The 20,845-nt window shown below is 41.3% G+C and overlaps 1 protein-coding gene across 4 annotated transcripts in view; it reads left to right on the top strand.

The window, feature by feature from the left end:
* Positions 1–7,434: 7,434 nt before the first annotated feature.
* LOC110501816 (telomere-associated protein RIF1) overlaps positions 7,435–20,845 on the top strand; it is a 31,760-nt gene continuing 18,349 nt past the window's right edge. For 2 of the 4 annotated variants that reach the window (XR_016490635.1, XM_090216102.1), the window contains exons 1-11: positions 7,441–7,645; positions 13,340–13,475; positions 13,651–13,729; positions 13,834–13,930; positions 14,078–14,303; positions 14,572–14,761; positions 14,974–15,066; positions 15,249–15,387; positions 15,640–15,791; positions 16,126–16,237; positions 16,577–16,753. Coding sequence is in view for 3 of the 4 variants with exons in the window: in XM_090216102.1 (XP_090072228.1) it covers positions 13,363–13,475; positions 13,651–13,729; positions 13,834–13,930; positions 14,078–14,303; positions 14,572–14,761; positions 14,974–15,066; positions 15,249–15,387; positions 15,640–15,791; positions 16,126–16,237; positions 16,577–16,753 (1,378 nt within the window). In the remaining variant the exon portion in view is untranslated. Of the gene's footprint in view, positions 7,646–13,339; positions 13,476–13,650; positions 13,730–13,833; positions 13,931–14,077; positions 14,304–14,571; positions 14,762–14,973; positions 15,067–15,248; positions 15,388–15,639; positions 15,792–16,125; positions 16,249–16,576; positions 16,754–20,845 lie in introns of those variants that run through there. The other 2 variants (XM_090216101.1, XM_090216103.1) reach the window with 2 other exon arrangements.

Here is a 20,845-nt window from a genome sequence, read left to right as displayed (position 1 = left end):
GTTTAATGAATTATAGAGGTATTATAACCTATTCAATTGTATAGGTAAAAATGGTTGGCTCATGTCTGTTATTTCCATATAATCTATATAACAATTTATAACAATTAAAAAAACTGTCCATTATTAAATTGGTGAAATTATTTATTTGAGCTTTTATTTGTACTACTCTTGTTGCATTGTCAACCTGCAAGGAAGCATTTCATTGCACTGTGCACTCCATTGATATATTGTGTATATGACAAATAAACAAACTTGAGCTTAGAAGGGAAGGTGGAGGCAGCTAGAAAGAGAGGGGAAATAATGGCCAGCTTTGTGGTTATATTGTAGGTGAACAAAACATTGAAAATGCATAGGCCCTTAAATTCTGTCTCCTCAAATGTTATCTAATCTAAAAATCTCACAATAGCTGGTAGAACTGACGAAATTAAATTAATCATAGAGGTCTTATTACCTATTCCATTCTACAAGTCATTTTTTGAGGCTCATGACTCTTTATATTCATATAGCCTAGAGGCTATGAAGCTTCTTATCTGTCGTGTTTGGAGTTGTGTTGCACTGTTGCGCAGACACTTGCGTTTTTCTTGACAGTTGAGTTGCCCTGGTCATGTTGGTATACAGTAACTTTAAAGAGCAACTAAAACCAACTTCTCTTTTAGAAAACAGCTTATGTGGCATCGATATGAGTCAAACATTTATTATAGTGTCAAAATTGACTACAAAGTGTAAATAGCATAATTTTGGTCATAAAGTCAGTCTCGTTCAAAATGCAGTTTTGTGTGACTTATGGTCGTGACAGCATAACAATGTACAGTAAATGACGGTTGGGTTTCAATCCTGCCCATATGCCCACAGCTCCTGCCCATATGCCCACAGCTCCTGCCCATATGCCCACAGCTCCTGCCCATATGCCCACAGCTAGCAGCACACAAGTAATCATACATTTGGAGTGCAGCTGCATGTGACCCGATCTGATCGTAATGCCTGTAGTAAATTTGGGTGAGCATTGGATATCCCTATGGGGGCTAGTTTTAGGGACCATCGGTAAATTACACAATGCACATGGGACAATATATTAATATTCCAATAGCTCCAAATGTCAATTACTTAAACCTTAAACCAACTATAAATTGTAGAAATTCCTATACAAATATTGAAAGCATTTCATGAGAACTAAAAGGTGTGCAACATAAAAATATTGTATAATTTACATTGTGTAATTTATTAACGTTCCCTAACTAGCCTCAGAGATAGGCTATCCAAAGTCAAAAGTCAAGTCGCACACCCGCCGGCTGAAGCTAATTGGCTAAATAATTTGTCTAACTCTTCCCACCTGCGAATATACACACACGAGACACCCACATCAAACCACACCCCGAAACCAACTCATATTTGAATTCCGTCATGGTCGCTAGCGTTTCTTAATTAACTAAATCTAAAACGATGCCCAATCAGGAAGTGCAGTCAGCCTTTAAAACTAACTGAAGACGTTGCACCTCTTCCTTGCTACCTTTCATATGAACCAAGGAGGAGGGCAGATGAGAACAGCAGGCCAGCAGAGCACTTTGAACAGCATCAGTTAGGGGCAAATGGTAGGAAGAGGATGATTTAGGTGAACCCAGACACAAAACAATTTAAGTTACCTGTTAAGGGTTGCGTCAATCGAATCTGGTATCAGGATAAATATGACACTGAGTCACCGTATTGTATACTATGTACTTTTTATTAGCTAAGCAATAAGTGGTAAATGCAATTTTCGTATATACGGGTTTGCTGTAACACCACGCAGGGTAGAACAGAGAACTGACTTGTTCCTGACAAAGTTATTATAATATACTCTGACAGAAGTAGTTCCTGCTTCCGAGCCGGCCTGTCACAGAGTAGAGACTGGGCGTGGTTTAAACTCACTCAGCCTATCGTTGATTGTTGGCGCACGAGCTAGTCCCAGCACCCTAGGCGCTTCAGCGGTCAGTCGTTGTAGTTGTGTAGAATATCTATGCGCTCACACACTCGATACAGTTATCACACACCTGGCTCCTGTTATCTAACAAAAGACCGTTTGTTCCCTACACTACGTTCTGTATGCGTCCGTTTTTATGTTATTCTGTATTTTTCCATCACGAGAAAGGCCCATGGCCCTGAAACTGTTAACAATATCTCAAGTCAGCTATGTTGCATAACACATACACCCACACAAGCCAACAGCAAATAATATTCCATCACATATGATATGGTAACTGGCTATAGTGCATAACACAGATCCTCACATACCCCAGTATCCCCTTGTCTGTTTTGGATTACAAAACTAGACAGAAAAATAAGGGATGGAGAGAGACACCAGAAGAACAGAACAGGCCATAACAGAAGAGGATAGACAAAGGAGACGGTAACAAATATAAGAACCTGAGACAGCAACAGACACAACACAGACAGAAACAGACAAGACATAGAGAAAGTGATAGAGGGCAGATGGAGAGAGAAGAGGTGGATTGAGCACACCGTAGACTGTATCACATCAAGCTGCTGTATAGATTCTAATTAGTTGTATTTATATGCCTAAATTATAAGAGGTGAAAAACAGATTGTTAAAAAGTTAAACATGGTTTACAAAGAATTTGCAGGAGAGTTGAAAAAGCCTGTGACTATTACTATTAAAACAATTGTTTACTTTTACACTTTTTACAATTAGGACAGGACGAGAGAGGAGGGTAGACAAGCGACAGCAACATAGAATACTAAGAGATGGGGCCTCCCGAGTGGTGCAGTGCTAGCTGTGCCACTAGAGATTCTAGGTTCGAGTCCAGGCTCTGTTGCAGCCGGCTGCAACCAGGAGACCCATGGGGCGGTTCACAATTGGCCCAGCGTCGTCCGGGTTATCCCATCACGCACTAGCGACTCCTGTGGTGGGCTGGGAGCAGCTGGCTTCCGGGTTAATTGGGCATTGTGTCAAGAAGCTTGGTTGGGTTGTGTTTCGGAGGTCGCATGGCTCTCGACCTCTCCTGAGTCCTTAAGGGAGTTGCAGCGATGAGACAAGACTGTAACTACCAATTGGATACCATGAAATTGGGGAGAAAAAAGGGCTAAAAAATATTTTTTTTAAGAATACTAAGAGACAGCAAGAGAAGAGGGCAGACAAGGGAGACAGGAACAGATATAGAGAAAGCGAAGGAGAGAGGCAGAGGTGGGGTGAGCTGCTCTATGGATTCTATGTACTGCACAGTGTGTGTGTTTTTGCGAGAGATGGAGGGTGTTTGGGTATTGTGGGATTCTTTAATCAGTTTGGCTCATTGGACAGGTCAGAGTCTATATTTAAAGAGTATAGAGTGTTCCAGAGTAGAGATACCCATGGTTGCAACTGTAATTGAGTATTGGCAGTGTCTGCTGTGGAAGGTGGGAAGGTGCAAGTTACCTGAAAAAGATGTAATCTTTCAATGTTTATCTCAAAGTGCACCAAATTTATGCATTTAGCTGTTGAAATTCCTTATTTCTTTTTCTGGGGGGGAATGCCCCCAGACCCCCCTAATGACTTTGGGCTAAGCTCCAATGTCTGTAAAGCCTAGAACCCCAGATTTGTATTTATTTTTATGTGAGTGTTGTTGAGTACTTCACTACTGTACTTCACTCTGTCACATGTCCCTTCCCTCCCTTATCATTGTTTGGATGATCATCAAGGTGTGAATGGAGTCAAGGTGTGAATGGAGGTGACAGATTCTAATGCGAATATTTTCCCACAACAGATGTTTCCATCAAATTGACTTGTTGCTGATACAAGGCTTTGTGTGATGATGTAGTGCACATGTGATTAAATTCCCATGTACCAAAAAAAAAATGCAAGTTAAATGGATTTCCATCGCATTTTCAAATCTACTGATGGTTTGTTTTCTGACAAAAATGTTTGCGTTTGTAAATTTTGGCTAGAGCGCACGTAGGCCTATGTATAGCCTAAATGAGATTATTATGGACAAAAGAGCAAGATTTAATTTAATTTGTCAAAAGGCAGCCAGACATCGATTATCATCTCACCAGAATAACACCCTCAATATGTATTGGAAAGGAGCATCAAGCTCATCACCTTGCACTTTCACCACCCTGTGAAGTTCATCATAATTGATTTAATCTGTAGCCTTATAAACTTCATGCTTTCCTGGACGAGTTGTAGTGGGAGGACCACACACCATATCTTTGCGTGACTCCAAGTTTACTTCGATATGATGGTTATTACACTGAAACAAAGATATAAACACAACATGTAAAATGTTGGTCCCATGTTTCATGAGCTGAAATAAAATATAATAGAAATGTTCCATATGCAAAAAAAGCTTATTTGTCTCAAATGTTGTGCACAAACTTGTTTACATCCCTTTTAGTGAGCATTTCTCCTTTGCCAAGATAATTCATCCACCTGACAGGTGTGGAATATCAAGAAGCTGATTAAACAGCATGATCATTTCACAGATACAAATTGTGCTGTGGACAATTAATGATCACTCTAAAATGTGCAGTTTTGTCACACAACACAATGCCTCAAGTTTTGAGGGAGCATGCAATGGGCATGCTGACTGCTGAAATGTCCACCAGAACTTTTGACAGAGAATTGAATGTTAATTTCTCTACCATGAGCTTCCTCGAAAGTTGTGTAACCAAGCCAGCCCAGGACCTCCACATCCGGCTTCTTCATCTGCGGGATCGTCTGCAACCAGCCACCCGCACAACCAAAGATTCATCTGCCATTCATCCGCCGCCATCACCTCATGTTTCAGCATGATAAATCATGGCCCCATGTCGCTAGGATCTTTACACAATTCCTGGAAGCTGAAAATGTCCCAGTTATTCAATGACCTGCTGACTCACCAGACATGTCACCCATGGAGCATGTTTGGGATGCTCTGGAGCAACATGTAAGACAGCGTGGTCCAGTTCCCACCAATATCCAGCAACTTCGCACAGCCATTGAAGAAGAGTGGGACAACATTTCACGGGACACAATCAACAGCCTGATCAACTCTATGTGAAGGAGATGTGTGAGGCTGCATGAGGAAGATGGTGGTCACACCAGATACTGACTGGTCTTCTGATCCATGCCCCTACTTTTCTTTTTCAAAAGGTGTCTGTGACCAACAGATGTACAGTGCCTTGCGAAAGTATTCGGCCCCCTTGAACTTTGCGACCTTTTGCCACATTTCAGGCTTCAAACATAAAGATATAAAACTGTATTTTTTTGTGAAGAATCAACAACAAGTGGGACACAATCATGAAGTGGAACGACATTTATTGGATATTTAAAACTTTTTTAACAAACAAAAACTGAAAAATTGTGCGTGCAAAATTATTCAGCCCCTTTACTTTCAGTGCAGCAAACTCTCTCCAGAAGTTCAGTGAGGATCTCTGAATGATCCAATGTTGACCTAAATGACTAATGATGATAAATACAATCCACCTGTGTGTAATCAAGTCTCCGTATAAATGCACCTGCACTGTGATAGTCTCAGAGGTCCGTTAAAAGCGCAGAGAGCATCATGAAGAACAAGGAACACACCAGGCAGGTCCGAGATACTGTTGTGAAGAAGTTTAAAGCCGGATTTGGATACAAATAGATTTCCCAAGCTTTAAACGTCCCAAGGAGCACTGTGCAAGCGATAATATTGAAATGGAAGGAGTATCAGACCACTGCAAATCTACCAAGACCTGGCCGTCCCTCTAAACTTTCAGCTCATACAAGGAGAAGACTGATCAGAGATGCAGCCAAGAGGCCCATGATCACTCTGGATGAACTGCAGAGATCTACAGCTGAGGTGGGAGACTCTGTCCATAGGACAACAATCAGTTGTATATTGCACAAATCTGGCCTTTATGGAAGAGTGGCAAGAAGAAAGCCATTTGTTAAAGATATCCATAAAAAGTGTTGTTTAAAGTTTGCCACAAGCCACCTGGGAGACACACCAAACATGTGGAAGAAGGTGCTCTGGTCAGATGAAACCAAAATTGAACTTTTTGGCAACAATGCAAAACGTTATGTTTGGTGTAAAAGCAACACAGCTGAACACACCATCCCCACTGTCAAACATGGTGGTGGCAGCATCATGGTTTGGGCCTGCTTTTCTTCAGCAGGGACAGGGAAGATGGTTAAAATTGATGGGAAGATGTATGGAGCCAAATACAGGACCATTCTGGAAGAAAACCTGATGGAGTCTGCAAAAGACCTGAGACTGGGACGGAGATTTGTCTTCCAACAAGACAATGATCCAAAACATAAAGCAAAACCTACAATGGAATGGTTCAAAAATAAACATATCCAGGTGTTAGAATGGCCAAGTCAAAGTCCAGACCTGAATCCAATCGAGAATCTGTGGAAAGAACTGAAAACTTCTGTTCACAAATGCTCTCCATCCAACCTCACTGAGCTCGAGCTGTTTTGCAAGGAGGAATGGGAAAAAATGTCAGTCTCTCGATGTGCAAAACTGATAGAGACATACCCCAAGCGACTTACAGCTGTAATCGCAGCAAAAGGTGGCGCTACAAAGTATTAACTTAAGGGGGCTGAATAATTTTGCACGCCCAATTTTTCAGTTTTTGATTTGTTAAAAAAGTTTGAAATATCCAATAAATGTCGTTCCACTTCATGATTGTGTCCCACTTGTTGTTGATTCTTCACAAAAAAATACAGTTTTATATCTTTATGTTTGAAGCCTGAAATGTGGCAAAAGGTCGCAAAGTTCAAGGGGGCCGAATACTTTCGCAAGGCACTGTATATCTGTATTCCCAGTCATGTGAAATCCATAGATTAGGGCCTAATTGATTCATTCCAATTGACTGATTTCCTTATATGAACTGTAGCTCAGTAAAATATTTTAAATTGTTGCATGTTGAGCTTATATTTTTGTTAAGTGCGTATCAATATTTGCACATAAAGGCGTTTTCACAATACATTTTACTGGCACAAAAATATCCCATCATGTCAAAGGAACAGATTATCTGTCAGCATTTATACAATTTTACAGAAAGTCCTGTTTTATATGGTAGAACTTTGCTGCATAAAAACTATGGATGGAATTGTGTTTACTGTCAATGAAAAGATGTGGAAAGGCAACACGCAATTCCAGTCACCTCATTAGGCTTATATAGCGCAGATGAATAGGGAGTTAGTTATCAGTATCTTTGGATATAAACTATACTATTCTGCAAATGTAGACTAACATAAAAAAGGGCATGTGCGGGATATGCTGTTTAATTAAAAATATATTGCCTACCCTACATTACAAGAAGAGAAAGATATCACATTTGAAAGAGGAAACCTTTAGTTGAAAGAATATTTGGATATATATTATATGTATAATATACTGATAATACCCCCTGTTCAGATATGTGAAATGTGGACACAGTTTGAAATTATGATCAAAGTTTTTCGAGAAACAGAGAATTAATGAGGGGTACAAAAATGCAGAGTGGGCAGTCCTTACGTTGGGTCAAAGTTTATTTGCACAGCGTGCTAGTTTCGCGCCAGCATTTTCGCGGGGAGTGACAACTACACTGATAATCGGCGAGAAATGAAACACCCCAAATAAGATAATATCGGTTATACTTGCAGTATATTTGTGGCGTTCATGGTATACTTTTATTTGATCGTTTGTATTCTATCAGGAGTACTAAGGTGAGGAAGTGCATCTGGTTGCGTTTTGTTTGTGTTTATTTTCGTGCTAGCGGAGGGAGTGACTTGCTATAAGAACAAATACTCTTTGGAAATTGCAATTACTAGTATTGGTTTTGACAGTGCTGTCTTTCAAACTGATTTAGTAAATTGGGAATATACCTATATTTGGTATTGATATTAGATGGCTAGGTAAGCTAGTGAGCTAACACATTTAGTGGCTAGCTAGCCAGTTCGATCAGTGAAAGTGAATTGACTGCACTTGTATGCTAGCCAGCTATCTTGACTGACGACTAGTTAGCAAACTACCGGTATTCTTGACCATTGTCAGCTATATCGTTTGATCGTAGTTTGCAAAATTGTTGATGAACATCAAACCAACCCTTGCCATGTGTTTGCCACGTTGCCTGACGGTATGTTGTAGTTAGCTAGCTAACGTTAACTATTTTTCATTGTTTGTAAACTTAAGGTAAGTTAGAGTTGATATCTATTTGTAGAATTAAGTTACAGTATTACGCATGTGTAGATGTCCTGTATATTGACCAGCTGCTAGCTAATGCATTTTTACACCTCCACACTGACTACAGAATTCAAAAGTACAATTCTTGTCTTTCATAATTTGGTCCGATATTCTTGGATATGTAGTGTCAGCGTTTGTTGCTGGCATGTCATCCCTAATTTTGCATATCTATCCAATGAAAAAGTATTTAAAGTAGTTTGCAATATATCAGTGGGCTTTGTGACGAATGAGCCATCTGATTCAATGAATGGACGAATGAGCAATCTGATTCAATGAATGAATGAAGGAGCGGAGTTGGCTTTTCTTCCAACATTTCATTTAAGGTTTTTTATCTTTACATTTTTTTAATCATTTTAAATATAATTTATATTTGTTTCATAATGTAGTTAATTTTTTATTTAGTTTATTTCTTACTTTGCAGTACGTTGACCAATCAGTTGGGCTGCCAGACTTAATTGCCATCCATACCTTTTGCATCTTCCCTCTCAACCATACCATTTTTCAATTCATCAATCCAAGGGGATTTAACAGTTTTTACAGTCATTTTCTTAATGGGTGCGTGCTTATTAGTAACTGGAATAAGTCGTTTCATGTGTCAAGTGCAGTGTCTGGTTGCCCCTCATTACACACCACAGACCAGCAAATATTCTTTACATCATCAACATATGAATCACTACAAAACTTCTTGTATGACCTCTTATACACTATATTAGAAACGTGGAACTTTGGTTTTCCTACATATGGCTATTATATTGTGATCACTACATCATATGGATTTGGATACATGCTTTAAAGCAAATATCTGCAGCATTAGTAAAAATGTGATCAATACATGTTAATGATTTAATTCCTGTGCTGTTTGTAATTACCCTGGTAGGTTGACTGATAACCTGATCCAGGTTGCAGCCACTGGTTACAGTCTGAAGTTTTTTCCTGAGTGGGTGGCTTGATGAAAGCCAGTCAATATTTAAATCACTCAGAAAATATACTTCTCTGTTGATCACATGCATTATCAAGCATTTCACACATATTATCCAGGTACTGACTGTTAGCACTTGGTCTATAGCAGGTTCCCACAAGAATGGGCTTTAGGTGAGGCAGAAACCTGTAGCCATATTACTTCAACAGTATTTAACATTAGATCGTCTCTCAGCTTTCCTGGAATGTGGTTCTGAATATAGACGCAACACTTCCTCCGTTGGCATTTCTGTCTTTTCAGGTCGATGTTATAACCATGTATTGCTACTAGTGTATCATCAAAGAGTTTCAGAGATTCCGAAAATGAATGACATTGGTTACAAGCAAGTAATTGACTTCATGGACCTTGTTTCTTAGGCTACATATGTTAGTATGGGCTATTTTTTAGCACTTTTCTGGGTTGCTTGATTGTTTTTAATGCTTTACTGGGAAGCTAAAAAGCTGGGTCATTGCCGATCGTGTGTGAAAACAGTTTTGACTGGCCACTATTTGAAAGAAGATGCCAACTTTCTCATTCTGCTGTATTTATGGCTCAGTTCTTAAAATTAACACATGAATCTGCTTTACAAATAGTGTAGCCTACCTGGTATATCTGGCACATGAGTTTCAAGTTTGGGGAGGCCTACCTTTTATAATACAGCATTCCATGTATCCTTGCATTTGCAGACTTATGGAAGATAGCACACTAGTCATCATTTCAGCTAATATAACACAATCACTGTTTGCAGAAAAATACTTCAATGCATGGTTGAGTGCATATATAGAGTAGGTTACCGTAATTTCCGGACTATAAGCCGCTACTTTATTCCCATGCTTTGAACCTCACGGTTTATACAATGACGCGGCTAATTTATGGATTTTTCCCGCTTTCACAAGATTCATGCCGCCAAAAAACTGAGCACCGTCACATAATGTGACGTAAATCGAGCGTGCTCAAACTTCCCATCATTCTGATTACAGTAGTCATTTTGTCTCCCTCATCATGGCAAAGACACGGAGAAATGCATATAATGCAGCTTTCAGGTTGAAGGCGATCGATCTGGCTGTTGGAAAATGCAATAGAGCTGCTGCACGGGAGCTTGGCCTTGATGAGTCGATGATAAGACGTTGGAAACAGCAGCGTGAGGAACTGACTCAGTGCAAAAAGACAACAAAAGTTTTCAGAGGGAAGAAAAGCAGATGCCTGAACTAGAAAATGAGCTTGCAGACGGCTGAGGTGTTTCAACTGTGCAGATCTGACTGAAAGCTAAAACAATCGCCACCGCAATGAAGTTTGAGGATTTTAGAGGTGGACCATCGTGGTGTCTAAGATTTATGAGACGTAAAGGCCTGTCCATCAGGGTACGGACGAGTCTGTCAGCAGCTCCCTCCCGACTACGAGGAAAAAGTTTCAAACTTCCGCAAATTCACTGATGCAACGATAGCGGAGCATTCCATCGGCCCGCACGACATCATAAATATGGATGAGGTTCCTCTGACGTTTGACCTGCCTCTCACTCGGACTGTCAACAGGAAAGGCGAATCATCCGTCACGCTGAAAACTGGGCATGAAAAAAACGCACTTCACCTGTGTTCTGAGCTGCACGGCATCGGGAGAAAAGCTTCCACCGATGCTGATTTTTAAACGGAAATTCCCGAGAGGAATTGTTGTGAAAGTCAACAAGAAAGGATGGATGATGTAAGGCCTAATGCATGAATGGCAAACGGAGTGTTACGGCAAGCGACCGGGAGGATTCTTTCACAAGAACAAGGCATTGCTCGTGTTGGACAGCATGAGGGCCCACATAACAGATTCTGTGAAAGAAGCCATCGAGGACAAACTCAATTCCAGTTGTGATTCCTGGGGGCACAACAAAGTATTTGCAGCCACTCGACATCAGTGTAAATCGTGCATTTAAGGTGGCGCTCCGTGTTCAGTGGGAGGCTTGGATGACAAGTGGGGAGAAATCCTTCACTAAAACGGGCCGCATGCGAAGAGCAACTTATGGTCCAGTCTGCCAGTGGGTCCTGACAGCGTGGAGCATTGTCAAAAAATCCACTATCAACAGGTTTGGAAAGGCTGGACTGCTGCGTGTTGAAGGGGCAGTATGAGCTCAGCGGGGAATTTGCCTCCGGATGAAAGTGACGAGAGCGACAATGAAAACGATCCAACATCGGATGAAGCAATTCTGAGGCTATTCAACTCCAACACCGAAGGAGATGACTTCAGTGGTTTCAGTGCACAGGATTAGGAAGATAGTGAGCCTATTTATTTTTGTTACAAGCCGTGTTTCGTTTAAAGGCTGTGTAAAGTTCATTTGTTTCAATGTACCGGTAGGCACCTGCGGCTTATGTACAAAATACATATCTATTTTTTAATTCAGTGGGTGTGGCTTATATTCAGGTGCACTTAATAGTCCAGAAATGACAGTATATGCTATATCAGAAGTTTCTGGCCTTTTTATAAACGCATTTCATGCAATTCTACTACACTTTATATGACTGGAGACATTAGCAGAATCTTTTTTAATACGACAAATTACAGTGTAGCCTACTCTGACAAAGATCAATAAAAACTATCTTGTTCATGTAATAGTCTTATGAGAAGGAGAGACACAAATAGAATATAATGTCCATATAAACTGGAGTAGGAAGTGATTATCCAAAAACGAACTTAAGTAGCAATGACCCAACAATGTTAAATAGTGAATATGTCGTGTGGCTCAGTTGGTAGAGCATGGCCAGGGTTGTGGGTTCGATTCCCACGGGGGAACAGTACAAAGACAACGACTGATGAATTGTGTGCAACCTGTACAAGAGAAACACAGCAGAGCTCTGGCCTTGCGTGCACTTTTCTTTCTCAAATCATCATTAATGTTGCGACATGCTGCCTTGGAATGTATGAAAAACACAGCCTAATGTTTATCACAACCATAAAAAAACTAATGGAGGACCGGTTTGTTTAACCACTCAACACAGAATAGCCACATGTCTACTCTCCCTCGGAAATCGTTTGGGGATAATACCTCTTCTCTTTTAATCAGCTATGTTCAATTGTATTCTTCTTACTATAATATACACTGAACAAAAAATATAAATGCAACCATTTCAAAGATTTGACTGAGTTACACTCCATATAAGGATCTCAGTCAATAGAAATGCATTCTTTAAGCCCTAATCTATGGATTTCACATGACTGGGAATAGAAATATGCAAGTCAGACACCATAAAAAATGTTTAGGGGTGTAAATCAGAATCTGTCAGTATCCGGTGTGACTACCATTTGCCTCATGCACTGCAACATCTCCTTCGCATAGAGTTGATCAGGCTGTTGATTTTGGCCTGTGAAATGTTGTCCCACTCTTCTTTAATGGCTGTGCAAAGTTGTTGGATATTGGCAGGAACTGGAAAATGCTGTCTTACCCGTCAATCCAGAGCATCCCAGACATGCTCAATGTCTGAGTATGTCTGAGTATGCAGGCCATGGAAGAACTGGGATATTTCCAGCTTCCAGGAACTGTGTACAGATCCTTGTGACATGGGGGGGCTGTGAATTATCATGCTGAGACATGAGGTGATGGCGGCAGATGAATGGCACGGCAATGGGTCTCAGGATCTCGTCACGGTATCTCTGGGCATTCAAATTTCCATCGATAAAATGGAATTGTGTTTGTTGTCTTTAGCTTATGCCTGCCCACACCATAACCCCACAGCCACCATCTTCTTGGTTTTCCACACCTGTCAGGTGGATGGATTATCTTGGCAAACAAGATATTCTCTCTAACAGGGATATAAACAATTAGAGACGTGTGTGTATGGGAAAATGTCTGGGATATTTAATTTCAGCTCATGAAACATGGGACCAACACTTTGCATGTTGCGTTTTATATTTTTGTTAAGTGTAAAATAATGCCAAATTAACTAGTGTAGCCCACAGCCATATGGCATAGCCAGATCAGGGCCTAACATAAGGATGACAGAAATGGCTGACATTTTCTTTTGTATTTTTTTAGACCTGTCTAAAATAAATAATGGATGTATTGTGAAGGTGTAGGCTTTATTACATGGATTTAATAGACTTTTTAAAATGTAGATGTTCCAAAGGTCTGCATCAGTGAAAGGAAATGCTATGACCTTGTTTGTTAATTAACGTTAAGTACCGTGAGACCGGTAGTTATTTGCATGACAATCACCGGCTGATAATTTTATGATCACCACAGCCCTAGGTGTGAGAGGAACCAGGATGATGGCGACGGTGCCCCTGACCAGCTCCAGTCTCCTCCCTCTGCTGGAATCTCTGGAGGATATCACAGCCGGACAGCCGGAGCAGACAGACGCCTACCTCACCATTGTCAAGTAGGTGCTTTAGATGGACATAGGCAGCCTATGATGACCTCGTTATCCCTAGATGCTGATCGATATGCATGTCAGCTGTATGTTTTTCTCTAATGAGCTGAGGTAGTGGGTAGATCTGCAACACTTATAAAGACGTCTGTTTCCATCCTAAATGCTGGCTCTGCTTTGTCTTCAGTCGTCTCAGTGGGGATGATGGAACACAGTTTCTCCCTGCTGTTGTAAAGAACTTTTCACGTTTGGGTAGAACTTTCCAGGTGAGTGCCTGCTTTATATGAAGGAGATTTCTGAAGGAAAAATGTGAACATCTCGTTGACTAAAGGATTGTCATGAATGTTATGTTTTTGTCATGTTGTTTTAGACCCATATCGCCAGTCAGAATGCAGAGCTGAGCCAGGCTGCACTACAGGCCCTGGGGTTCTGTGTGTTCCATGCCCATGTCGTCTCAGCTATCCCAGGTACTGAACAAGTAGAATTCTTCATATGTTTACATGGGACTTGTTTAACTGATGGATAAAAATCAGCAATTCAGATTCTCCATTAAAAGTTAAATAAGAATGGAGATCATTTGAAACAGGGTTTTCTTTGGCTTTCTCTTTCTCCAGCTAATTTTGCAGAGGAGCTACTGTCAGCTCTTTCATCTCTGGTGGTGAAGTCTACAGACAAGAACACATGCACCAGAGCGTTATGGGTCATCTCCAAACAGAACTTCCCTCCAGAGGTGGTGGCCAAGATGGTGCCAGAGATTCTGAGAACCCTGGAGTGTGTACGGACTAGAGAAGACATCCAGTCTGTTGTCATGGAGCATGAGTCGTTGAATGTTATCATAAGGTAAACAAAAACACCCAGTTTTGTACATGTACTCTCCTACCCTGGAATCAATAGCTTTGATTGGCTATGACTCTCATTTAGGAATGCACAATTTAATGGTTCAGTATGATAACCCTGCCATTAAGCAGATGGATGTTATTGTAGTCTACCTTAACATTGTATCTGTTTTGGATAGTGCTCATAGCTCTCTGGTCTGGAAAATACTGTCTTGACAGTATTTCAGTGATCATCAGCGCTTTCTCTGTCTTGCCCCTCTGTCTGTGTGTAGGCTGCTGGACCAGACCCCAGCCCAGATGGGTGAGTGTGCAGTGCAGTGGGCCAAGCTAGTCATCCCTCTGGTGGTCCACTCAGCCTCTAAAGTGCGCCTGCGGGCGGCAGCAGCCTTGGAGATGGGTCTGCCTCTACTAATGGAGAAACAGAAAGAGGTGGCAGCCATCATAGAACCCATCATGTCCTCTGTGAGTGTCTTTATACTCTCTACTAGAGCCATATGTATTTACATGATTATATCTAAATACATGGCACTGCCCTCTACTGTCTGCTACTCACACACACTTACAATACAGTGAGTGCATATGTTTTTAGCAAGTTGCTTTGGATAAATGGAAGGTTCAGAAACTTTTGATGCTAATTTCTTCACAATCTGACCGTTGTTCTTGTTTCGCTCCAGAAACTCATCCCAGAGCTCCAGAAACTGTTCTCTACGAAGAACGAGACCAATGTTCTGAAACTCTGGCCGTTGTTTGTCAGGCTCCTAGGGAAGGTGAGGCTGCATGGTTTTAATCCTCAGGATATGCTTACATGTAAGGCTCTCAGGAGTGTAATGAATTCATTTCATACGACACTTTATTGGTTCCTCCACACCTTGTATCGGTGGAGAGTTGGGAAAAGACACATGTCCTTGTCTATGACCATTGACAGTCAGTCTTTCGCCTGATCCCCCAGCTCCTCCATAGAGGTGGTCCCTTCATCAACTCCCTGCTTGGCCTGGAGGAACTGGGCTTCCGTAGCTCCTCCCCTAACATCAAGAAGATCGCCTTCATTGCCTGGAAGAGCCTCATAGACAACTTCTCCCTCAATCCAGGTGGGAAACACACAATACAACATTACTTCTTCAAGTCTTTTTGACCTGTTGCTTCGTTTAGACAGAACTTAATGGAGGGCTGTACAACAGAAAGTGTGTGGCAAACTAAATGCTCTTAACATCCACTCCACTCTCTCTTCATGCACTCTTTGCTGTAGAGAACACTTACTCGGATTAGAGTAGACTGTATAGTCTATTCAGAGTGTCAGATTCTTTGCAAAGTGATTGACTGACCTGTCTCCCGTGCTGTAGAGATCCTGTGCAGTGCCAAGCGGCTGAAGTTGCTGCTGCAGCCCCTCCGCTCCATCCAGGTGAGGACTGAGGCCCTGCTGCTCACCAAGCTGGAGGTCTGGTGGTACTTGGTGGTCAAACTGGGACCCAACCTGCCTGCACACTTTGAACAGGTACAAAAAGGGATTTTCATTTGTATTGGTTTGATATTATGTGTCCGTTTGAATGTTTTTGTGAAAAAATGCCTATAAAGTGTTTTGTTACGTTTATGCCGAATGATCAAACATGACTTGATGCATTCAGAATCCAAGCGGGATTTGTTATTAAGGAACGAGATTAAGTTAATTTCAATTACATTTTATAATAGGCCTAATTTATTAAGTTTGAGATTCGATCTCGTCTTGTGTGAGAGGTGGATAGAGCGTTATCATTGTTTTGTGATTGGAAATGGCCAGCTTGAGAGCTTGTGTCTTGTGTTGCTGACCAATAGTCTTGATGTGTTGTCAGGTTGGTGTTCCTCTCCTCCAGTGTACCCTGGGCACTGACTCTGCCTTCCCAACTACTCCAGCCCGGAGCTCCATTCAGAACAGTGCTGTGGGGACCAGTACACACAAAACTGGTAGTCTTACTGTGGGGACCACTATACCTACAACTATTCATGTCTTACTGTCTTCCATTGTCTTTTCTCTTTGCTAGTACTATGGAACATTGACTGCTTCTAGCTGTTGCTTTTCATAATTTGCATGCATGTGTGATACAAGTATGTCATTTCATTATAGAATTCTCTTACCTAGAATACAGAACATAGAAAAGCTCTCTTGAATGGTCATCTTGGATTTACCTGAAAAGTGCCACCAGATAATTGTGTAAACGTTGGATGTAAAAATGTTCTAAATGTCACTTTTTAATTGATAATGGAATTTGTTCACCTTTGTTGCTCTGTCCCCCGCCCCTCCAGGTGCCCCGGCCTTCTCCAGCCCTACGGTGATGCCCCGTCTGAACCTGAACTGCAGTGTGGTGGCGAGCCAGGCCTACCCCTCTATACAGCTGCTGGGATTAGAGATGCTGCTGCACTACTTCATGGGGTCAGAGGTCACCGCCACCGCTGCCAAGAACCAACTGACGCTCAGCCTGGGTGAGAGACGTGGTGGTTTTGCCTACTTTAGTTGAATGCACTAAACGAAGTCGCTCTGGTTAAAACCTCTCTGGGATATGTGGGACGGTAACGTCCCACTTGGCCAAAAGCCAGGGAAAATGCAGAGCGCCAAATTCGAATAAATTACTATAAAAATCAAACTTTCATGAAATCACACATGTAAGCAACCAAATTAAATCTACACGTGTTGTGAATCCAGCCAACATGTCAGATTTCAAAAAGGCTTTTCAGCGAAAGCAAACGATGCTATTATCTCAGAATGGCACCTCCGTAAAAAAGAGAGAGAACATATTTCAACCCTGCAGGCGCGACACAAAACGCAGAAATAAAAATATAAATCATGCCTTAACTTCGATGAGCTTCTTTTGTTGGCACTCCAATATGTCCCATAAACATCACAAATGGTCCTTTTGTTTGATTATTTCCGTCGATGTATATCCAAAATGTCCATTTTATTTGGCGTGTTTGATCGAGAAAAACACCGGTTCCAACTTGCGCAACGTGACTACAAAATATCTCAAGTTACCTGTAAAACTTGGCCAAAACATTTCAAACTACTTTTGTAATACAACTTTACGTATTTTTTATGTAAATAATCGATCAAATTGAAGACTGGATTATCTGTGTTCAATACAGGAAGAAAACAAACTGTAGCTAGCTTTCTGGTCACGCGCCTCTAACAGTACACTTGAAGTGACCCTCGTTTTGAACAGGGCTTCTTCATTACACAAAGGAAAAACCTCATCCAATTTCTAAAGACTGGTGACATCCAGTGGAAGCGGTAGGAACTGCAAGAAGGTCCCTTTAGAAATCTGGATTCCCAATGAAAACCCATTGAAAAGAGTGACCTCAAACCATTCCAATAGTTTTTTTTATTTTTGTTTTTTCTCGGTTTTGTCTGCTACATAAGTTCTGTACTCTCAAACAGTTTTAGAAAACACTCTGAAGTTTCTATCAAAATATACATATCTTATCTTCTGGGGATGAGTAGCAGGCAGTTGAATTTGGGTACGCATTTCATCCGGACGTGAAAATACTGATTAACCCCCTATCACCAAGAAGTTAAGAGCTAAATTATTCATGTAATGACGTCACAGCCTCAGTCGTTAATCAGTACTCAGTGATGTTTGTAAATGTTTTATATATATATATATATATACAGTTGAAGTCGGAAGTTTACATTGACCGTAGCCAAATAAATTTAAACTCAGTTTTTCACAATTCCTGACATTTAATCCTAGTAAAAATTCCCTGTCTTAGGTCAGTTAGGATCACCACTTTATTTTAATAATGTGAAATGTCAGAATAATAGTAGAGAATTATTTCAGCTTTTATTTCTTTCGTCAAATTCCCAGTGGGTCAGAAGTTTACATGCACTCAATTGGTATTTGGTAGCATTGCCTTCAAATTGCTTAACTTGGGTCAAACGTTTCAGGTAGCCTTCCACAAGCTTCCCACAATAAGTTGGCTAAATTTTGGACCATTCCTCCTGACAGAGCTGGTGTAACTGAGTCAGGTTTGTAGGCCGCCTTGCTAGCACATGCTTTTCCAGTTCTGCCCACACATTTTCTATGGGATTGGGGTCAGGGCTTTGTGATGGCCACTCCAATACCTTGACTCTGTTGTCCTTAAGCCATTTTGCCACAAGTTTGGAAGTATGCTTGGGGTCATTGTCCATTTGGAAGACCCATTTGCAACCAAGCAACCATGTCTTGAGATGTTGCTTCAATATATCCACATACTGTTCCTACCTCATGATGCCATCTATTTTGTGAAATGCACCAGTCCCTCCTGCAGCAAAGCACCCCCACAACATGATGACTCCACCCCCGTGCTTTACTGTTGGGATGGTGTTCTTCGGCTTGCAAGCCCCCTTTCCTCCAAACATAACGATGGTCATTATGGCCAAACGGTTCTAATTTTGTTTCATCAGACCAGAGGACATTAATCCAAAAAGTACGGTCTTTGTCCCCATGTGCAGTTGCAAACCGTAGTCTGGCTTTTTTTATGGCGGTTTTGGAGCAGTGGATTCTTCCTTGCTGAGCGGCCTTTCAGGTTGTTGAAATAGGACTTGTTTTACCGTGGATAAACAGTGGGGGGGAGTGTATTTAGTCAGCCACCAATTGTGCAGGTTCTCCCACTTAAAAAGATGAGGCCTGTAATTATCATAGATACACTTCAATTATGATGGACAAAATAAGAAAAAAAATTATTTGGTCACCTACAAACAGCAAGATTTCTGGCTCACAGACCTGTAACTTGTTCTTTAAGAGGCTCCTCTGTCCTCTACTCATTACCTGTATTAATGGCACCTGTTTGAACTTATCGGTATAAGACACCTGTCCACATCCTCAAACAGTCACACTCCACTATGGCCAAGACCAAAGAGCTGTCAAAGGACACCAGAAACAAAATTGTAGACCTGCACCAGGCTGGGAAGACTGAATCTGCAATAGGTAAGCAGCTTGGTTTGAAGAAATCAACTGTGGGAGCAATTATTAGGAAATTGAAGACATACAAGACCACTGATAATCTCCCTCGATCTGGGGCTCCACGCAAGATCTCACCCCGTGGGGTCAAAATGATCACAAGAACGGTGAGCAAAAATTCCAGAACCACACGGGGGGACCTAGTGAATGACCTGCAGAGAGCTGGGACCAAACAAAGCCTACCATCAGTAACACACTACGCCGCCATGGACTCAAATCCTGCAGTGCCAGACGTGTCCCCCTGCTTAAGCCAGTACATGTCCAGGCCCGTCTGAAGTTTGCTAGAGAGAATTTGGATGATCCAGAAGATTGGAAGAATGTCATATGGTCAGATGAAACCAAAATATAACTTTTTGGTAAAAACTCAACTTGTCGTGTTTGGAGGACAAAGAATGCTGAGTTGCATCCAAAGAACACCATACCTACTGTGAAGCATGGGGGTGGAAACATCATGCTTTGGGGCTGTTTTTCTCCAAAGGGACCAGGACGACTGATCCGTGTAAAGGAAATAATGACTGGGACCATGTATCGTGAGATTTTGAGTGAAAACCTCCTTCCATCAGCAAGGGCATTGAAGATGAAACGTGGCTGGGTCTTTCAGCATGACAATGATCCCAAACACACCACCCGGGCAACGGAGTGGCTTCGTAAGAAGCATTTGAAGGTCCTGGAGTGGCCTAGCCAGTCTCCAGATCTCAACCCCATAGAAAATCTTTGGAGGGAGTTGAAAGTTGGTGTTGCCCAGCAACAGCCCCAAAACATCACTGCTCTAGAGGAGATCTGCATGGAGGAATGGGCGAAAATACCAGCAACAGTGTGTGAACCTTGTGAAGACTTACAGAAAACATTTGACCTCTATCATTGCCAACAAAGGGTGTATAACAAAGTATTGAGAAACTTTTGTTATTGACCAAATACTTATTTTCCACCATTTTTCAAATAAATTCATTAAAAATCCTATAATGTGATTTTCTGGATTTTTTTTTTCTCATTTTGTCTGTCATAGTTGAAGTGTACCTATGATGAAAAGTACAGGCCTCATCTTTTTAAGTGGGAGAACTTGCACAATTGGTGGCTGACTAAATACTTTTTTGCCCCACTGTAGATGCTTAAAAAAAAACTCTTCCTCTGCATCTTCACAAGGTCCTTTGCTGTTGTTCTGGGATTGATTTGCACTTTTCACACCAAAGTACGTTCATCTCTAGGATACAGAACGCGTCTCCTTCTTGAGCGGTATGACTCCTGCGTGGTCCCATGGTGTTTATACTTACGTACTATTGTTTGTACAGATGAATGTGGTACCTTCAGGGATTTGGAAATTGCTCCCAAGGATGTACCAGACTTGTGGAGGTCTACAATTTTGGCTGATTTCTTTTGATTTTCTCTTGATGTCAAGCAAAAAGGCAGTGAGTTTGAAGGTAGGCCTTGAAATACATCCACAGGTACACCTCCAATTGACTAAAATGTCAATTAGCCTATCAGAAGCTTCTAAAGCCATGTCGTCATTTTTTGGAATTTTCCAAGCTGTTTAAAGGCACAGTCAGTCAACTTAGTGTATGTAAACTTCTGACCCACTGGAATT

The sequence above is a fragment of the Oncorhynchus mykiss genome, chromosome 22 (assembly GCF_057628025.1).
Source record: "Oncorhynchus mykiss isolate SJ-2025 chromosome 22, ASM5762802v1, whole genome shotgun sequence".
In the NCBI taxonomy this organism is placed as follows: domain Eukaryota; kingdom Metazoa; phylum Chordata; class Actinopteri; order Salmoniformes; family Salmonidae; genus Oncorhynchus; species Oncorhynchus mykiss.
The sequence above is the reverse complement of the archived record's forward strand: the minus strand, read 5'-3'. Positions and strand labels throughout refer to the sequence as shown.